At 45.1% G+C, this 20980-nt stretch overlaps 1 protein-coding gene across 2 annotated transcripts in view; it reads left to right on the top strand.

Annotated features, from left to right (window-relative positions):
• Positions 1 to 19684, top strand: part of LOC121539027 (MAM domain-containing glycosylphosphatidylinositol anchor protein 2-like) — a 195640-nt gene extending 175956 nt beyond the window's left edge. For both annotated transcript variants that reach the window (XM_041847215.2, XM_045206173.1), the window contains exons 12-17: positions 5480 to 5500; positions 6262 to 6417; positions 13688 to 13852; positions 16908 to 17038; positions 17280 to 17379; positions 18256 to 19684. In XM_041847215.2, coding sequence (XP_041703149.1) covers positions 5480 to 5500; positions 6262 to 6417; positions 13688 to 13852; positions 16908 to 17038; positions 17280 to 17379; positions 18256 to 18344 — 662 coding nt within the window. In that variant the 3' untranslated portion in view covers positions 18345 to 19684. The remainder of the gene's footprint in view (positions 1 to 5479; positions 5501 to 6261; positions 6418 to 13687; positions 13853 to 16907; positions 17039 to 17279; positions 17380 to 18255) is intronic.
• The last annotated feature ends 1296 nt before the right edge of the window (positions 19685 to 20980 follow it).

Here is a 20980-nt window from a genome sequence, read left to right as displayed (position 1 = left end):
CAATTAGAGTCAGTACTAATGCAGAGCATGTTTCCAAGCTAGCAGCATCTGCTCCTCTTCACCAAGGCAACCTCCTCCTCCTCCTCACTGAATCTGGGAACAGCAGGGTGGTTTAGTAGTGGGGGAAATGGAATACGCCGATGCATAATTGCGGCTCAGATAAGGGAAAAACAATGGGGGAAAAAGTCAAATAATGAACATCTGATGCTATTCGCCACAAACCACCAACCAAACCCAAAATTACAATAATTTGATGCAGGCATTTTCATATTTTAATCCTCAATTGAATCATCAATGAATCAATTGGCAGTTCTCTATACAATTGTTAAATGGGATCATTTCTCTGCATTTTTTTTTTTTTTTACAGATTTCACTTCAATAATAATAATGGCTTTTTCTCTTGAACATCTGCTGCTGTTGTGTTTTCTGATGTCTTTTTTTTGCATTCTGTTCATATCTGACAATTTATCGTTAGCCAATGGGACGGATCCCTCTGGCTGCACCTTTTCTTGGGCCGGGCTGATCTGTTACACCACCAAATGGGACACACGGTTTACTCTAGTGCAGACGGCCTACCGTGAAAGTTTACAGCCTGAATACATCTCACCAACTCCTACTGTGCTTGAAGAATACTCTCTCTACAGGTTAGGCTCTGGAAGTTGATTGGTTGAAATTGGGATACATTTCAGGTCAGCTATCTCCACTGCACATTGTTGGGAAACCTCTACCCAGCATGCAGTTCTGCCCTCATTGGGATTAGGAAAGGACCGATAGGGAAGGGGGTGAATTAAATTAAGAAAGCTGCAGGTCTGTATAGTTCACCTGAGCATTGTGCTTCTTCTCATCCATTAGTCCTCTGCAGCCCATAAACCCTCTCTCCCTCCTGAGTAACCTAACCCTAACCCTCTCTCCCTCCGGAGTAACCTAACCCTAACCCTCTCTCTCCCTCCTGAGTAACCTAACCCTCTCTCCCTCCGGAGTAACCTAACCCTAACCCTCTCTCCCTCCGGAGTAACCTAACCCTAACCCTCTCTCCCTCCGGAGTAACCTAACCCTAACCCTCTCTCCCTCCGGAGTAACCTAACCCTAACCCTCTCTCCCTCCGGAGTAACCTAACCCTAACCCTCTCTCTCTCCGGAGTAACCTAACCCTAACCCTCTCTCCCTCCGGAGTAACCTAACCCTAACCCTCTCTCCCTCCTGAGTAACCTAACCCTAACCCTCTCTCCCTCCTGAGTAACCTAACCCTAACCCTCTCTCCCTCCGGAGTAACCTAACCCTAACCCTCTCTCCCTCCGGAGTAACCTAACCCTAACCCCCTCTCCCTCCTGAGTAACCTAACCCTAACCCTCTCTCCCTCCGGAGTAACCTAACCCTCTCTCCCTCCGGAGTAACCTAACCCTCTCTCCCTCCGGAGTAACCTAACCCTAACCCTCTCTCCCTCCTGAGTAACCTAACCCTCTCTCTCTCCGGAGTAACCTAACCCTAACCCTCTCTCCTCCGGAGTAACCTAACCCTAACCCTCTCTCCCTCCTGAGTAACCCTAACCCTCTCTCTCTCCGGAGTAACCTAACCCTAACCCTCTCTCTCTCCGGAGTAACCTAACTCTAACCCTCTCTCCCTCCTTAGTAACCTAACCCTAACCCTCTCTCTCTCCGGAGTAACCTAACCCTAACTCTCTCTCCCTCCGGAGTAACCTAACCCTAACCCTCTCTCCCTCCTGAGTAACCTAACCCTAACCCTCTCTCTCTCCGGAGTAACCTAACCCTAACTCTCTCTCCCTCCGGAGTAACCTAACCCTAACCCTCTCTCCCTCCTGAGTAACCTAACCCTAACCCTCTCTCTCTCCGGAGTAACCTAACCCTAACTCTCTCTCCCTCCGGAGTAACCTAACCCTAACCCTCTCTCCCTCCTGAGTAACCTAACCCTAACCCTCTCTCCCTCCGGAGTAACCTAACCCTAACCCTCTCTCCCTCCGGAGTAACCTAACCCTAACCCTCTCTCCCTCCTGAGTAACCTAACCCTAACCCTCTCTCCTCCGTAGTACCTAACCCTCTCTCTCCGGAGTAACCTAACCCTAACCCTCTCTCCCTCCGGAGTAACCTAACCCTAACCCTCTCTCCCTCCGGAGTAACCTAACCCTAACCCTCTCTCTCCGGAGTAACCTAACCCCTAACCCTCTCTCCCTCCGGAGTAACCTAACCCTAACCCTCTCTCCTCCTGAGTAACCTAACCCTAACCCTCTCTCCCTCCTGAGTAACCTAACCCTAACCCTCTCTCCCTCCGGAGTAACCTAACCCTAACCCTCTCTCCCTCCGGAGTAACCTAACCCTAACCCCCTCTCCCTCCTGAGTAACCTAACCCTAACCCTCTCTCCCTCCGGAGTAACCTAACCCTCTCTCCCTCCGGAGTAACCTAACCCTCTCTCCCTCCGGAGTAACCTAACCCTAACCCTCTCTCCCTCCTGAGTAACCTAACCCTCTCTCTCTCCGGAGTAACCTAACCCTAACCCTCTCTCCCTCCGGAGTAACCTAACCCTAACCCTCTCTCCCTCCTGAGTAACCTAACCCTCTCTCTCTCCGGAGTAACCTAACCCTAACCCTCTCTCTCTCCGGAGTAACCTAACTCTAACCCTCTCTCCCTCCTTAGTAACCTAACCCTAACCCTCTCTCTCTCCGGAGTAACCTAACCCTAACTCTCTCTCCCTCCGGAGTAACCTAACCCTAACCCTCTCTCCCTCCTGAGTAACCTAACCCTAACCCTCTCTCTCTCCGGAGTAACCTAACCCTAACTCTCTCTCCCTCCGGAGTAACCTAACCCTAACCCTCTCTCCCTCCTGAGTAACCTAACCCTAACCCTCTCTCTCTCCGGAGTAACCTAACCCTAACTCTCTCTCCCTCCAGAGTAACCTAACCCTAACCCTCTCTCCCTCCTGAGGAACCTAACCCTCTCTCTCTCCGGAGTAACCTAACCCCTAACCCTCTCTCTCTCCGGAGTAAGCTAACCCTAACCCTCTCTCCCTCCTGAGTAACCTAACCCTAACCTCTCTCCCTCCGGAGTAACCTAACCCTCTCTCCCTCCGGAGTAACCTAACCCTCTCTCCCTCCGGAGTAACCTAACCCTAACCCTCTCTCCCTCCTGAGTAACCTAACCCTAACCCTCTTTCTCTCCGGAGTAACCTAACCCTAACCCTCTCTCCCTCCGGAGTAACCTAACCCTAACCCTCTCTCCCTCCTGAGTAACCTAACCCTCTCTCTCTCCGGAGTAACCTAACCCTAACCCTCTCTCTCTCCGGAGTAACCTAACCCTCTCTCCCTCCTTAGTAACCTAACCCTAACCCTCTCTCTCTCCGGAGTAACCTAACCCTAACTCTCTCTCCCTCCGGAGTAACCTAACCCTAACCCTCTCTCCCTCCTGAGTAACCTAACCTAACCCTCTCTCTCTCCGGAGTAACCTAACCCTAACTCTCTCTCCCTCCGGAGTAACCTAACCCTAACCCTCTCTCCCTCCTGAGTAACCTAACCCTAACCCTCTCTCTCTCCGGAGTAACCTAACCCTAACTCTCTCTCCCTCCAGAGTAACCTAACCCTAACCCTCTCTCCCTCCTGAGGAACCTAACCCTCTCTCTCTCCGGAGTAACCTAACCCTAACCCTCTCTCTCTCCGGAGTAAGCTAACCCTAACCCTCTCTCCCTCCTTAGTAACCTAACCCTCTCTCTCTCCGGAGTAACCTAACCCTCTCTCTCTCCGGAGTAACCTAACCCTAACCCTCTCTCCCTCCGGAGTAACCTAACCCTAACCCTCTCTCTCTCCGGAGTAACCTAACCCTAACCCTCTCTCCCTCCGGAGTAACCTAACCCTAACCCTCTCTCTCTCCGGAGTAACCTAACCCTAACCCTCTCTCCCTCCGGAGTAACCTAACTCTAACCCTCTCTCCCTCCGGAGTAACCTAACCCTAACCCTCTCTCCCTCCGGAGTAACCTAACTCTAACCCTCTCTCCCTCCTTAGTAACCTAACCCTCTCTCTCTCCGGAGTAACCTAACCCTAACCCTCTCTCTCTCCGGAGTAACCTAACCCTAACCCTCTCTCCCTCCTGAGTAACCTAACCCTAACCCTCTCTCCCTCCGGAGTAACCTAACCCTAACCCTCTCTCCCTCCGGAGTAACCTAACCCTCTCTCCCTCCGGAGTAACCTAACCCTAACCCTCTCTCCCTCCTGAGTAACCTAACCCTAACCCTCTCTCCCTCCTGAGTAACCTAACCCTAACCCTCTCTCCCTCCTGAGTAACCTAACCCTCTCTCCCTCCGGAGTAACCTAACCCTAACCCTCTCTCCCTCCTGAGTAACCTAACCCTAACCCTCTCTCCCTCCTGAGTAACCTAACCCTAACCCTCTCTCTCCGGAGTAACCTAACCCTAACCCTCTCTCTCTCCGGAGTAACCTAACCCTAACCCTCTCTCCCTCCTGAGTAACCTAACCCTAACCCTCTCTCCCTCCGGAGTAACCTAACCCTAACCCTCTCTCCCTCCGGAGTAACCTAACCCTCTCTCCCTCCGGAGTAACCTAACCCTAACCCTCTCTCCCTCCTGAGTAACCTAACCCTAACCCTCTCTCCCTCCTGAGTAACCTAACCCTAACCCTCTCTCCTCCGGAGTAACCTAACCCTCTCTCCCTCCGGAGTAACCTAACCCTAACCCTCTCTCCCTCCGGAGTAACCTAACCCTAACCCTCTCTCCCTCCTGAGTAACCTAACCCTAACCCTCTCTCCCTCCTGAGTAACCTAACCCTAACCCTCTCTCTCCGGAGTAACCTAACCCTAACCCTCTCTCTCTCCGGAGTAACCTAACCCTAACCCTCTCTCCCTCCTGAGTAACCTAACCCTAACCCTCTCTCCCTCCGGAGTAACCTAACCCCTAACCCTCTCTCCCTCCGGAGTAACCTAACCCTCTCTCTCCCTCCGGAGTAACCTAACCCTAACCCTCTCTCCCTCCTGAGTAACCTAACCCTAACCCTCTCTCCCTCCTGAGTAACCTAACCCTAACCCTCTCTCCCTCCGGAGTAACCTAACCCTAACCCTCTCTCCCTCCGGAGTAACCTAACCCTAACCCTCTCTCCCTCCTGAGTAACCTAACCCTAACCCTCTCTCCCTCCTGAGTAACCTAACCCTCACCCTCTCTCCCTCCTGAGTAACCTAACCCTAACCCTCTCTCTCCGGAGTAACCTAACCCTAACCCTCTCTCTCCGGAGTAACCTAACCCTAACCCTCTCTCCCTCCAGATGATAAGAGGGCTTGATGGCACGGCCTCACTACTCCCTAGTACTCTGCCTCCAATTAGGCTGCAGGGACAAACAAAGTAGTTCTTCCTTTTTATATATTTCCCCACGGCTCTTTCATACAGAGTAGGGATGAAATCTTAGACGCAGGCGTTCCTTTCAGAAGTTGGAACGTCTAAATGATTAAAGTCTTGCTTTCCCTTTCAGCTCCAGTCAACCCTCACTTGAGTAAGTACATCTCTTATATATATAGTATATCACTCCTATGAATGGACCCCCTAACCCTTAGGCAGTTTGATCCAAATATTTAATAAGACAAGCCAACCAAAATGTTTTAATTAAAAAACGGCCAGAGATTAAGAAAAAGGTAGTGTTATACACAGTTTATAATGTTATACACAGTTTATAATGTTATACACAGTTCAGTTTATAATGTTATACACAGTTTATAATGTTATACACAGTTTATAATGTTATACACAGTTCAGTTTATAATGTTATACACAGTTTATAATGTTATACACAGTTTATAATGTTAGACACAGTTCAGTTTATAATGTTATACACAGTTTATAATGTTATACACAGTTTATAATGTTATACACAGTTTATAATGTTATACACTTTATAATGTTATACACAGTTTATAATGTTATACACAGTTTATAATGTTATACACTTTATAATGTTATACACAGTTTATAATGTTATACACAGTTTATAATGTTATACACAGTTTATAATGTTATACACAGTTTATAATGTTATACACAGTTCAGTTTATAATGTTATGCACAGTTTGTATATGTTATGCACCGTATTTTTTTTGTTGAAAAATAAAATATTTCCTATGAATACCGTCTTCATAATGCATTATAAGCACATTTCATAATCGTCAGTAAGATGTTTGAACATGCATAAAGTCTATCTTTCCTGACATTCATGTACAGTAGCATCTAAATGTCTTCTCTGTGTGTCTTCCCCATCAGGAGAGTTCCAGTGCAGCTTTGAGGACGAGGCCGTGTGTATGTTCACCCAGGACAAGACGGAGGACTTTGACTGGACCCGACACAGCGCCGCCACCAGAAACACCAAGTATACGCCCAACACCGGGCCCAGCAGTGACCGAGTCGGCTCCAAGCAAGGTTAGCACACACACAAATGTACATTCACACGCATGCACACTCTCACCCAACTCTTATCTTTCAACTAATTTATCCATTCTGTTCTGCTCTCATGTAGTTGTAGAGCCCTGCACGGGCCTGAATTTTAAGCCCAAGCCCTACCCATGCCCGCAACATTCATGCCTTACCCTACCCAGACCCGATTGCTTCTGCCAAATGTAAGGCCCGGCCCTGCCCAAAACCCAAAATCAGAAATTACTTCCACCGTTAGTAAATCGATTTAGCTGCTCCTCTCCGTCTGTCACTCACTCCCTGCGTTCATGGTGGCTCTGCGTCTGTGAGTATCCATAGCAACGGCTCCGCTTGGGCTGCTCTCCTCAATGAAGAGACATGAGAGAGCAGTTAGCTGTTAGCTACTTTGTCACTCTAAACTCTGACAAAACTCAAGGAACATTATTATTTTCTGTGAAATAATCTCTCCTGTCTTATATTTGATGATGTTGAAGCGCTTCTGACACCATGTTATTATGATCTTAGTCAGATATGACTGTACTGCGCAGCAGAGCACAAGCAAAATGTTAGTGATCAATTGAGTGATACCCGAGCCCTTCCTGTTCCCTAGTTATTGATGAAAAAACAGGCCTTACCCACATCATGGTCAATGTAGTTGACATTGACCATGATGGTGTACAGTGATGAGATGACATATCAGGAGGTCCAACTATTGTAAATAGTCATGTCGCTAAATCATGCCGCTTGTCATTTGCATAACATTGGTACTTTCTCAACTCTGGTCGCCAAATCTATAGTTGTCAAATTGCTAAATCCAGTAGTAAACAATTAGAATCCTTTGTTAGTGATGGCCTGACAGAAAAACATAGATTAATTGTTGTTTGACACTGCAATTACAAAGGGACAGCCTCAGCCTGCTGCTTTAGTCAGGCCAGTATACATGGGCGTTTATGTGGCAAACATTTCAAGGACATTTATGCAACTGCATTGATGAATGGAAACCATGTTTTAAACAATGTTTGAAATGTATTTTCTATTCTCTCCATGTTACCTACAGTACTGAAAACCATGCATACCATGCTATGGGATGTGGGACATGGGATGCATTCAGAATAGAATCAATAGATCTCTTTCTTTCTTAATACAGTATTTTCACAAAGCAACACAGAAGTCAACACAAAGAGTACAATACAATGCATTCTGTAAATCTGAGAAGGCCACTTCTGGGAAGTGTTCATGGTTCTTGCTATGTACAGTGTTGCCATGGTAGGGAGGGAGGGAGGTTCTGATAGATTGTTTCTGGAGTTGATATTCCAGCAGGTCCGGGAGGTCAAGGACAGTGTTCAGTTTTGTTCAGTTGTCATATACACATGATCTACGTGGGCACACAGTGCAATGAAATGCTGACTTGCAGGTTTACCTCTCAACAATGCTACAACAATAAGTGAATGAAACAGTAATAAAAAGCTCAATGAATGAAAAAAAGGATACAAATTTAGCAAAACATATAATGCAAGAAGGCACACAAACAGATTGAAGTGCTGCAGGCTAGTAAATACAGCCAGTCTAGCTGAAGGCTAGTAAATACAGCCAGTCTAGCTGAAGGCTGGTAAATACAGCCAGTCTAGTTGAAGGCTAGTAAATACAGCCAGTCTAGTTGAAGGCTAGTAAATACAGCCAGTCTAGTTGAAGGCTGGTAAATACAGCCAGTCTAGTTGAAGGCTAGTAAATACAGCCAGTCCAGTTGAAGGCTAGTAAATACAGCCAGTCTAGTTGAAGGCTAGTAAATACAGCCAGTCTAGTTGAAGGCTGGTAAATACAGCCAGTCTAGTTGAAGGCTGGTAAATACAGCCAGTCTAGTTGAAGGCTAGTAAATACAGCCAGTCTAGTTGAAGGCTAGTAAATACAGCCAGTCTAGCTGAAGGCTGGTAAATACAGCCAGTCTAGCTGAAGGCTGGTAAATACAGCCAGTCTAGCTGAAGGCTAGTAAATACAGCCAGTCTAGCTGAAGGCTGGTAAATACAGCCAGTCTAGTTGAAGGCTAGTAAATACAGCCAGTCTAGTTGAAGGCTAGTAAATACAGCCAGTCTAGTTGAAGGCTGGTAAATACAGCCAGTCTAGCTGAAGGCTAGTAAATACAGCCAGTCTAGCTGAAGGCTGGTAAATACAGCCAGTCTAGCTGAAGGCTGGTAAATACAGCCAGTCTAGTTGAAGGCTGGTAAATACAGCCAGTCTAGTTGAAGGCTAGTAAATACAGCCAGTCTAGCTGAAGGCTGGTAAATACAGCCAGTCTAGCTGAAGGCTGGTAAATACAGCCAGTCTAGTTGAAGGCTAGTAAATACAGCCAGTCTAGCTGAAGGCTAGTAAATACAGCCAGTCTAGCTGAAGGCTGGTAAATACAGCCAGTCTAGCTGAAGGCTGGTAAATACAGCCAGTCTAGTTGAAGGCTAGTAAATACAGCCAGTCTAGCTGAAGGCTGGTAAATACAGCCAGTCTAGTTGAAGGCTAGTAAATACAGCCAGTCTAGCTGAAGGCTAGTAAATACAGCCAGTCTAGCTGCAGGCTAGTAAATACAGCCAGTCTAGTTGAAGGCTAGTAAATACAGCCAGTCTAGCTGAAGGCTGGTAAATACAGCCAGTCTAGTTGAAGGCTAGTAAATACAGCCAGTCTAGTTGAAGGCTGGTAAATACAGCCAGTCTAGTTGAAGGCTGGTAAATACAGCCAGTCTAGTTGAAGGCTGGTAAATACAGCCAGTCTAGTTGAAGGCTAGTAAATACAGCCAGTCTAGCTGAAGGCTGGTAAATACAGCCAGTCTAGTTGAAGGCTGGTAAATACAGCCAGTCTAGTTGAAGGCTAGTAAATACAGCCAGTCTAGTTGAAGGCTGGTAAATACAGCCAGTCTAGTTGAAGGCTAGTAAATACAGCCAGTCTAGTTGAAGGCTAGTAAATACAGCCAGTCTAGCTGAAGGCTGGTAAATACAGCCAGTCTAGTTGAAGGCTGGTAAATACAGCCAGTCTAGTTGAAGGCTAGTAAATACAGCCAGTCTAGTTGAAGGCTGGTAAATACAGCCAGTCTAGCTGCAGGCTAGTAAATACAGCCAGTCTAGCTGCAGGCTAGTAAATACAGCCAGTCTAGCTGAAGGCTAGTAAATACAGCCAGTCTAGTTGAAGGCTGGTAAATACAGCCAGTCTAGTTGAAGGCTAGTAAATACAGCCAGTCTAGCTGAAGGCTAGTAAATACAGCCAGTCTAGTTGAAGGCTGGTAAATACAGCCAGTCTAGTTGAAGGCTAGTAAATACAGCCAGTCTAGTTGAAGGCTAGTAAATACAGCCAGTCTAGCTGAAGGCTAGTAAATACAGCCAGTCTAGTTGAAGGCTGGTAAATACAGCCAGTCTAGTTGAAGGCTGGTAAATACAGCCAGTCTAGCTGCAGGCTAGTAAATACAGCCAGTCTAGTTGAAGGCTAGTAAATACAGCCAGTCTAGTTGAAGGCTGGTAAATACAGCCAGTCTAGCTGCAGGCTAGTAAATACAGCCAGTCTAGCTGAAGGCTGGTAAATACAGCCAGTCTAGCTGAAGGCTAGTAAATACAGCCAGTCTAGCTGAAGGCTGGTAAATACAGCCAGTCTAGCTGAAGGCTGGTAAATACAGCCAGTCTAGTTGAAGGCTAGTAAATACAGCCAGTCTAGCTGAAGGCTAGTAAATACAGCCAGTCTAGCTGAAGGCTGGTAAATACAGCCAGTCTAGCTGAAGGCTGGTAAATACAGCCAGTCTAGCTGCAGGCTAGTAAATACAGCCAGTCTAGCTGCAGGCTAGTAAATACAGCCAGTCTAGCTGCAGGCTAGTAAATACAGCCAGTCTAGCTGCAGGCTAGTAAATACAGCCAGTCTAGCTGAAGGCTAGTAAATACAGCCAGTCTAGCTGCAGGCTAGTAAATACAGCCAGTCTAGCTGAAGGCTAGTAAATACAGCCAGTCTAGTTGAAGGCTAGTAAATACAGCCAGTCTAGTTGAAGGCTGGTAAATACAGCCAGTCTAGTTGAAGGCTAGTAAATACAGCCAGTCTAGTTGAAGGCTAGTAAATACAGCCAGTCTAGTTGAAGGCTAGTAAATACAGCCAGTCTAGCTGAAGGCTGGTAAATACAGCCAGTCTAGTTGAAGGCTAGTAAATACAGCCAGTCTAGCTGAAGGCTGGTAAATACAGCCAGTCTAGTTGAAGGCTAGTAAATACAGCCAGTCTAGCTGAAGTCTAGTAAATACAGCCAGTCTAGTTGAAGGCTAGTAAATACAGCCAGTCTAGTTGAAGGCTAGTAAATACAGCCAGTCTAGTTGAAGGCTAGTAAATACAGCCAGTCTAGTTGAAGGCTAGTAAATACAGCCAGTCTAGTTGAAGGCTAGTAAATACAGCCAGTCTAGTTGAAGGCTAGTAAATACAGCCAGTCTAGCTGAAGGCTGGTAAATACAGCCAGTCTAGCTGAAGGCTGGTAAATACAGCCAGTCTAGTTGAAGGCTAGTAAATACAGCCAGTCTAGCTGAAGGCTAGTAAATACAGCCAGTCTAGTTGAAGGCTAGTAAATACAGCCAGTCTAGTTGAAGGCTAGTAAATACAGCCAGTCTAGTTGAAGGCTAGTAAATACAGCCAGTCTAGTTGAAGGCTGGTAAATACAGCCAGTCTAGTTGAAGGCTAGTAAATACAGCCAGTCTAGCTGAAGGCTGGTAAATACAGCCAGTCTAGTTGAAGGCTGGTAAATACAGCCAGTCTAGTTGAAGGCTGGTAAATACAGCCAGTCTAGTTGAAGGCTGGTAAATACAGCCAGTCTAGTTGAAGGCTAGTAAATACAGCCAGTCTAGCTGAAGGCTAGTAAATACAGCCAGTCTAGCTGAAGGCTGGTAAATACAGCCAGTCTAGCTGAAGGCTGGTAAATACAGCCAGTCTAGCTGAAGGCTGGTAAATACAGCCAGTCTAGTTGAAGGCTGGTAAATACAGCCAGTCTAGTTGAAGGCTGGTAAATACAGCCAGTCTAGTTGAAGGCTAGTAAATACAGCCAGTCTAGCTGAAGGCTAGTAAATACAGCCAGTTAGCTTCATAATTGCAATCAATTAGCCCAAGTCATGAAAATAATTTAACACTTAAGCGCTTATCAGAGTCCAAAACATTTACGTGTCCGCACAGCAGTGTTCTAGAATACTGGACTATTGGCTTTCAATTCTCAGCCTGGCTCAAGACATTCCTCCAACCGCCACCCCATTCAAATGAATAGAAGACACCTACTCAGAGCCACAGTGTTAGGGAATTATGGGGAGGTGGGCGGTCGGGCTGTGCGTCCCTCGCGGACGGTAGTCTCAGAGCCATGTATCTATGGCACAATGGGCCGCAGCTTTGGACTCTGAATTACACTTCAGCCAACAGGTATATGATGCAATTATAATGCATTGTAAGACTTGTCATACGCAAGTCTACTTTACGTATCATATGTTAGTTTTCTTTGCAGTTGCCATTTGTACTTTTCTTTACTGAAGTTGGTATGCTCCCCTGTTGTATAGTACCTCCTCCTCCTCCGCCCCATCGCCGCCCCATCGCCGCCGCCGCCTCCTCCTCTGCCCCTTCTCATCCTCCTCCTCCGCCCCATCTCATCCTCCTCCTCTGCCCCATCTCATCCTCCTCCTCTGCCCCATCTCATCCTCCTCCTCCGCCCCATCTCATCCTCCTCCTCTGCCCCTTCTCATCCTCCTCCTCTGCCCCATTTCATCCTCCTCCTCCTCCTCCTCCGCCCCATCTCATCCTCCTCCTCCGCCCCATCTCATCCTCCTCCTCCGCCCCATTTCATCCTCCTCCTCCGCCCCATCTCATCCTCCTCCTCCGCCCCATCTCATCCTCCTCCTCCGCCCCATTTCATCCTCCTCCTCCGCCCCATCTCATCCTCCTCCTCCTCATCTCCTCCTCCTCCGCCCCATCTCCTCCTCATCTCATCCTCCTCCTCCTCCTCTGTTCTGTGTCTTTATTGGGTATGGTAGCTGTGATGGACATCTGCAGCACTGCGGGGATGGCTGTGACATTTCCTTTAGAGAGCGGGCAGCATTATGAAATATGAGTGTCTGTCACTGCCTGCCCGTCGACATCCGCCTTAAGGGAACTAGCAGTAGCCATTCCCCCCAAAGTACAATCTCCCGCAATTCCATCCACTCGTTAAATGCCAAAAAATAAAGTCGTTAAATAAACCAATTAATCGGTGGGACTCCTCGGGGATACATTTGTTTAAGTGTTTTAGGGCATGTTAAGATGGATTATGTTAGAAATAATGCATTACTTTTAATTATCCAAGGCATTACGATGAAACACTTGGCTCACAGTTTCCCAACGTTACTTGCTCTAAGAAGGTGAAACGGTCTTCTTTTTCTTCCTTCTGATTGGTATCCACGGATAAGGCCTGTATTATGGATTGCACTGTATACAATGTCAGACAGAGGGTTGCAGTGCAGAAACCTCTCCCAATACCACAACAGTTTATGGCCTTCTAACGGCAGTGCCTAAGCTGCAAACTTGTAGCAGTTATTAGAGAGATGAACTCTGCCGTTTGGTTTAGAATTCTGATGGTCTCTCCATTGCAGTGGAACGCCATCACATCAGACCTGGGTTCAAATAGTATTTGTTGTCATTCAAATACTTGTATCTTTAGCTGTGCTTGCCTGGCGCAATTGCACCAATAATCCCAAATGTGCAAAGCCAGCCCTTCTGGCACTCGAGGCAGACTTAATGAAACTATCAATGTATTTGAAAGAAGATAAATATTAATGGAACCCAGGTCAGAATCACATTACCATGGCAGGACAGAGAGGGTTACCATGGCAGGACAGAGAGGGTTACCATGGCAGGGCAGAGAGGGTTACCATGGCAGGACAGAGAGGGTTACCATGGCAGGACAGAGAGGGTTACCATGGAAGGACAGAGAGGGTTACCATGGCAGGACAGAGAGGGTTACCATGGAAGGACAGAGAGGGTTACCATGGCAGGACAGAGAGGGTTACCATGGAAGGACAGAGAGGGTTACCATGGCAGGACAGAGAGGGTTACCATGGAAGGACAGAGAGGGTTACCATGGCAGGACAGAGAGGGTTACCATGGAAGGACAGAGAGGGTTACTTTTTGGGGTTTTACATACAATATGTTGCATTGTTCAGTCAGTGACTTTGTTTTACCATCATACAGCTTTCTACTTTGATTGTCGTTGTTTTGCCAACATACAGCTTTCTACTTTGATTGTCGTTGTTTTGCCAACATACAGGTTTCTACATGTACATCGAGACGTCTCGACCGCGCCTGGAGGGAGAAAAGGCCCGACTGTTGACCCCCACTTTCAACGTCGCCCCCAAAAGCCCCTATGGGACTGTGACGTCCTCTCCAACCTATTGCTTTGGCTTCTACTACCATATGTATGGGAAACACATAGGTAAGATGCCTGGGTGCTAGCAGGCATGGTATGTATGGTACAAGGATGAATGCAAATGAAGTGCTATAGCTTTTTCATCAGGCCAATCTATTTCAGCATGGAGGGAGTGGGTTTGACTTGTTAATACCTACCTGCTAGCTTTCAATCAGCATCCACTTGCAATCTTATCCCCCACTTCCCTGTTCGGTACCTCCCTGATGATTAGATAAAAGTGTTTGCTTACCACTTAAGTTGTACACCCACCTTTCTTTTTTTAAAATTTGACAACCACTCAATAACACTTCAATGCCAGAATATCTGAAGCCCCCTGGGCGTTGGTGAAAAATTGCAGTTGAACTCTCACTATTTCTGGGTTTTTACGACCATTCCATTAAAATATGAATAACTTTATCCTCCGTCAAATTCTATTCAGGCTCCTCTGCTTATGTGACCAAGGTTGCTGTTTCACACCCCTGCTCTCCTGTTGGCGCAGTGTCTTAATCAGACAGACAGTTGCACTTGAGCGATGGGTGTGACCCCTGACCTGCCAGACACGCTTGTAACCACAATTTTCTGCTCCACAAAGCTGTCGCGATTCTGAATAGGACGTGTCAAAGGGCCCTCTCTCTCTCTGCTCTCTCAGCCTCAGCAACCAGCAGCCCAGAGTCAGAAATGTATCCTAACCTGTCTGTTTCCTTTCACTGGTTTCTGTTAGAGAAAGAAAGGTAACCTGCATTCAGAGCTTTTTTTGATTATGTGCAGAATGTGTGACTGGGTGGTGGAGAGACTGAGTTCTCATTTGAAGTAGAGGGCATTTTGCAGGAGTTTGTTGTTGGTGTCATTTGATCATGCAGTGAGATCTTGCAGACACTGTAGCGTTTTTGGGGACATTACTCTAGTATTTACTACAGTGTTTTTATGTGGATAATACTGTTGTATTTACTATAGTATTCTACAATATACTACAAAATTCTACACAGATGGTCAGGGGACCGGAAAATAATTATAAGAATTTGTAGACTGCATATTGATCACAACTAAGCCCAAAAAATAAATTGTATTTGAAAATAACAATCATTTCATACCTGAGACACGATCACATATGTCTTCTCTCTTGTGTGGGAATACTTGGGAACAGATTTCCTAAAGTAAACTCATTTTTAGCTGAATTCCTTTTTTTTTAACCAAAAACTAAAATCACCCCCAAAATGTTTGTGTATTGCATTCTATAGTAAGCACTACATGATCGAGGGATACTACAGTGTGGAGTATAGTATTATACAGTATACTACAGAATTACATAGAATTCTATAGTAAGTACTATAGTATTCTATAGTAAACTGTAGTATTTTTTCATGTGGGTCTATACATCAGAGCACTCTATTTGGCATCACCTCGTTTGTACTGAAAAGAAACATACAAGATTTCACTTCCATGATCATCCCTTGACAAGTAAATTATATTGTCAAATGAATCCATTGTGATACATCCCACTCTCTCATTAAAAGCCATAACTCAATAATGGGAGGTTAATGTGTAGACCCCTTGAATCATTTAGTATTTTCAGTTAGGCTACAGTGGGGAAAAAAAGTATTTAGTCAGCCACTCGTTACCTGTATTAATGGCACCTGTTTGAACTTGTTATTAGTATAAAAGACACCTGTCCACAACCTCAAACAGTCACACTCCAAACTCCACTATGGCCAAGACCAAAGAGCTGTCAAAGGACACCAGAAACAAAATTGTAGACCTGCACCAGGCTGGGAAGACTGAATCTGCAATAGGTAAGCAGCTTGGTTTGAAGAAATCAACTGTGGGAGCAATTATTAGGAAATGGAAGACATACAAGACCACTGATAATCTCCCTCGATCTGGGGCTCCACGCAAGATCTCACCCCGTGGGGTCAAAATGATCACAAGAACGGTGAGCAAAAATCCCAGAACCACACGGGGGGACCTAGTGAATGACCTGCAGAGAGCTGGGACCAAAGTAACAAAGCCTACCATCAGTAACACACTACGCCGCCAGGGACTCAAATCCTGCAGTGCCAGACGTGTCCCCCTGCTTAAGCCAGTACATGTCCAGGCCCGTCTGAAGTTTGCTAGAGTGCATTTGGATGATCCAGAAGAGGATTGGGAGAATGTCATATGGTCAGATGAAACCAAAATAGAACACCATACCTACTGTGAAGCATGGGGGTGGAAACATCATGCTTTGGGGCTGTTTTTCTGCAAAGGGACCAGGACGACTGATCCGTGTAAAGGAAAGAATGAATGGGGCCATGTATCGTGAGATTTTGAGTGAAAACCTCCTTCCATCAGCAAGGGCATTGAAGATGAAACGTGGCTGGGTCTTTCAGCATGACAATGATCCCAAACACACCGCCCGGGCAACGAAGGAGTGGCTTCGTAAGAAGCATTTCAAGGTCCTGGAGTGGCCTAGCCAGTCTCCAGATCTCAACCCCATAGAAAATCTTTGGAGGGAGTTGAAAGTCTGTGTTGCCCAGCGACAGCCCCAAAACATCACTGCTCTAGAGGAGATCTGCATGGAGGAATGGGCCAAAATACCAGCAACAGTGTGTGAAAACCTTGTGAAGACTTACAGAAAACGTTTGACCTGTGTCATTGCCAACAAAGGGTATATAACAAAGTATTGAGAAACTTTTGTTATTGACCAAATACTTATTTTCCACCATAATTTGCAAATAAATTCATTAAAAATCCTACAATGTGATTTTCTGGATTTTATTTTCTCATTTTGTCTGTCATAGTTGATGTGTACCTATGATGAAAATTACAGGCCTCTCTCATCTTTTTAAGTGGGAGAACTTGCACAATTGGTGGCTGACTAAATACTTTTTTTCCCCACTGTATGTGTTTTTTTATCAGGTCATACATTAATAATTATAAAAACTATAATCTATAAATAAGGAGATGTGCTGCCATGATGAGGCCATAGATGATATCAGATCTGGGTTCAAATTGTACTTGAACTCTTTCAAATACTTAAGCTGTGTTTGATTGAGCTTCCCTGGCACAATGTGGTCCATAAAGTGCTTGATGTTTTCTCCTCTAGGGGCGTTGAAGGCGTACTTACGGCAGAAGGGCCAGTCAGGCGCAGACAGTTCCGTGTGGACCCTGGTCGGGAACCAAGGGGACCGATGGAAGCAAGCCAAAGTCAACATTCACCCAACAGCCTCTTTCCAGGTGGGTACAGCTCTTTGGGAGGAGCAGTGGGTCACCAATGCAGAACTACGGTGGCCCTAAGGTACAAAGTACAAAACTGCCTTCATCTGTGCTTCCTCTCTTATGCCCATGTCTTATATAAACATGTCTTATATATTTTGCTATATGCTTCACAGAATTAGTCATTATTTGTAGCAGAAAGACATTTAAGCAGTTTGTGTTAACATGTTTTGTCTTTGTCCTTCGTATCCTGTTTTGGTAGTTGGTTCTGGAAGGAATTCGTGGTCCCGGTATAGAAGGGGATATCGCCATAGATGATGTCACCATTGAGGAAGGAGAATGTAAAGACCCTCCACCCAACAGTAAGTGCTATTTTTTTGGGGGGGGCATGACAACCATGACAACCATGGACCTATACATCATCCAGAACCAATCAATCATGAAGAGGCAAGCCTTATAACATACATTTATATCATTCCTCTTAGGAATTATAAATCAAGTACTAAATCAGGTATTGTTAGCTCTTCAAAACAGGTTTACTCACCAAGAGTATATGCCACTGTATTCTGGTTTCAGGCATCGTCAGGCATCATCAGTGAAAATACATTTTAGAGGTTATGAATAAACATCTGCGTCGAAATATTATGCATGCCAGAAAATTGGACTGTCTGATTGACCTAAAAAGACAAATCTAATTTTCATTCCCTCGTTACTTACATTACTTAAATTATGTTAAATCTCCTCCCAAATGGTAGATATCAGCCTCATTAAATATTAGCCGTTAGATGCACTGCCGCTTGTACACTGGAGACTGTCGGCTGGGTCTCTTTGCTGATAAACAAGGTTCCGTACAAATGCTACTAATGGAAATGTTTTTAAGAACCTCTTAACTGTTTGTCGAATTGTCTCACACAGTACTTGATGTATTTCGACAGTAAGTATAATGCATACTTGTTGCTGAGCTGCCACTTAAGTATTTGTGAGTCTACATCAGGAGAAATCACATTACATCTACATGCCAGAGGAGACTCCTCCAGAGAAGAAGAGGACGGTCCTCTTCAGAACAACTAAAAACAATCAAATATATTCAAAAGTCTTCCTTAAATCAAACACGGAATTGTACACGTTACCCACACGTCATCCCATTAGCTTAATTAAAACGTTTTGAAATTTATTTTCATACATCAGCCTCCCTAGATTATCTACATCACTATCTTTTTCTTTCTCTGTCCCTACAGATCTGAGGTCACTGGCTCCTCCCACCGCGCACCATATATGGCAGTTATTGGTCACACTGACCCTGATGTTTGTGGGTCATCAGAGGTGACGCCTCTCTCCCAGGAGGAGCAACCTGATGCCGGCCCCACCCCTGTGGAAGAATCTGCAGCCTTTCACTGTCTAAACCCCCAAAACGACCAAAGATTCAGTCTTCAGGAGAGCAGCAGCAGTCCAGCGCTGGTCCAGGTTGGAGCAGGAAACAAAAAAACTCTGTCAATCTGGATTTTTCTGAAATATGCACAGAGAACATTTCAAGGTCAGGACTCCAGGGTCAGTATGGAGAGCCGGGTTCTCCATAGTAGACGCTGCTGTAGTACGGGCTCCACTTCATATTTTCTCTCCCCAAGGTGAAGCCAGCGAGGCAGAGTGTGGGTGCCGTCATTGTGTATATTGGCTCGAGGATTCGGAACGGAATAGTACATTTCTGTAAAGCACAAGGACGCATGTTGTGGTCCCATTTCTTTCTTTCCATTTTCATATGTGGTTTTGTTTGCTGCTTGTCAAGCCCAAGGAATTATGATAATTGATTGCTTAATGAGATGGGTGTAGAAGAGGTTGATTTTATGTTAAGAGTATAAATGTACGAAATTCGCTCAACAACCCACACTGACCCGAAGCTATTTTCTCATGAATATGTTAGAGACTGCTATTCCTCTTGCGTTGTCGCTTTCACCCCTTTTAAAACTCAAAGGCTGCCTGGGGTCGGATTCATCAAAATGTGGATAAACAAACACATGTGCGTACCTTCTACCCAGAGGCTAAACTTTGACTGCTTAGTGCGTTATATGCATATCTGTAAGTTAATTAATCACAATTATTCCTTTGTGTGTTTTCTTTTAGTTTTTACCTTTGAGGTTGCTTAATGTTGGTTTCATTAAAAAGTGCGTACACTTGTTAGATAGGTTACTCTATTATGCAGTGGCTGAACTATGGTGCATTGTATGCCTGGTGGAACCAACCTCTGGACTCCTCGTAGTCAACTCTATGTGATCGAGACCTTAGATCCTTTCGAAGTACTGTAGCGGCTTCTCTGTGTCCCAGCTGCCCTTAACTTCCAGAATGTGATTTAATGAACAGTGACATGACATATCTCTTCCGTTATCTAAAAGGGATTGATGAGGGATTATAAAACTGAAGTACTCTAGCTTGTATTAACAATGGTAATTGCAATCCAGTCATTTGAATGAAAAGGTTAACTTTTATCCTCATCTCCTTGTTTTTCACTTTCCATTACCTAGCTTCTCGATTGGAGCCTGCTTTCTCCGTTCACCTCCTGACCAATCACGAATCGGTCAGGTCACGTGTGACGCTTAAAGACCAGGGCCCAGTTTCCCAAAAGCATCTCAAGGCTAAATTCATCGTTAGAACCTTCGTAGGAGCATGGTTAAATCTTCGAGCTGTTTCCCAAAACCATCGTTATTAACGGTTGCACTTGAAAATGCTTGAAATCTAACGCCTGCCTCAGACCACTTGTAGAACAGCTAAATGCATCGTTAGATGCTTTTTTTTTGCCCTCCTGCGTCACTTTATACACAGAAAATCTCAGCTAAACATAGAATCACATGGTTTATCCGCGCCGATAACGTCAGAACAAAGTTGACTACAAATACAAAGTTGCCAATGTCTTTTCAATTGATCAAAACAAGCGACGTAGAGTATAAGAAGATGCTTGAAATTAAAACCGAAACGACTGCATTCAAATATAAATACAGGAGGCTATAGGCCTATTTCAATCACATTGAAATACTGTACATTTCATGTTCAATCAATTGAGTTCTATTTTGCTACTTGTAGGCTATTGTCTGTAATTTGTCTCAATATATTTCATGATGTGTAGCCTAATATGTGCTCAAATGATGTGCTAAATCTTGATTTAGTGCATTATTATAGGGTAAACATTAGAACAAGCCAACCTCAATATTTGAAGCCATAGGTGATAAAATCTTTCTAGGAGCTGATCCATTGTCAGTGTTGTTGAATAATTCTAATGTTAAGGTATACTTTGAATGGGGAAAGCTGATCTGAGATCAGCGCTGCCTTCCTTTCCATCCTATCGGTATCGACACATGCCTCAACGACGCACTTAGAGAACGTTCTCTCTTCGTCCGTTGTAGGAAAGCTGCATTGTTAAAAACACTTGTAAGCCTAAATTACATCGCTATCAGGAAACCGGGCCCAGGTGCATCGTTATTTACGAGCCAACTTTTGAAGTGTTTCCCAAACAAGCACGTAGAGAGAATGTTTGCTAAGTGTGTCGTTAGACAATGTGTCGATACTGACAGGATCGAAGGTAATGCACTGCTGCTCTCGGATCGGCTTTCTCCATTAAAATCTTACCTTATCATTATAATCATTCCACAATACGGACGATGGATCAGCTCCTAGAGAGATATTAGCGTTGTTAAAACACTGGAATCATCCTCTCCTAACGTACCTTACGTTAAGGACACGTGGTCATCAGGTAGCCTAGCGGTTAAGAGCGTTGGGCCAGTAACCAAAAGGTCACTGGTTCGAATCACCGAGCCTACTAGGTGAAAAATCTGTGGATATGCCCTTGAGCAAGGCACTTAACCCTAGTTGATTCTGTAAGTCTCTCTGGAAAAGAGTGTCTGCTAAATGTCAAAAAAGTATAATGAAAAAAATACTGGAGGAAATTCAAGCTTATTTGAATTCAGGTTGTAGTAG

This window comes from Coregonus clupeaformis, chromosome 21 (assembly GCF_020615455.1).
Source record: "Coregonus clupeaformis isolate EN_2021a chromosome 21, ASM2061545v1, whole genome shotgun sequence".
Classification (NCBI taxonomy): Eukaryota; Metazoa; Chordata; class Actinopteri; order Salmoniformes; family Salmonidae; genus Coregonus; species Coregonus clupeaformis.
Note: the sequence above shows the minus strand (reverse complement) of the source record. Positions and strands in the feature narration are given on the sequence as shown.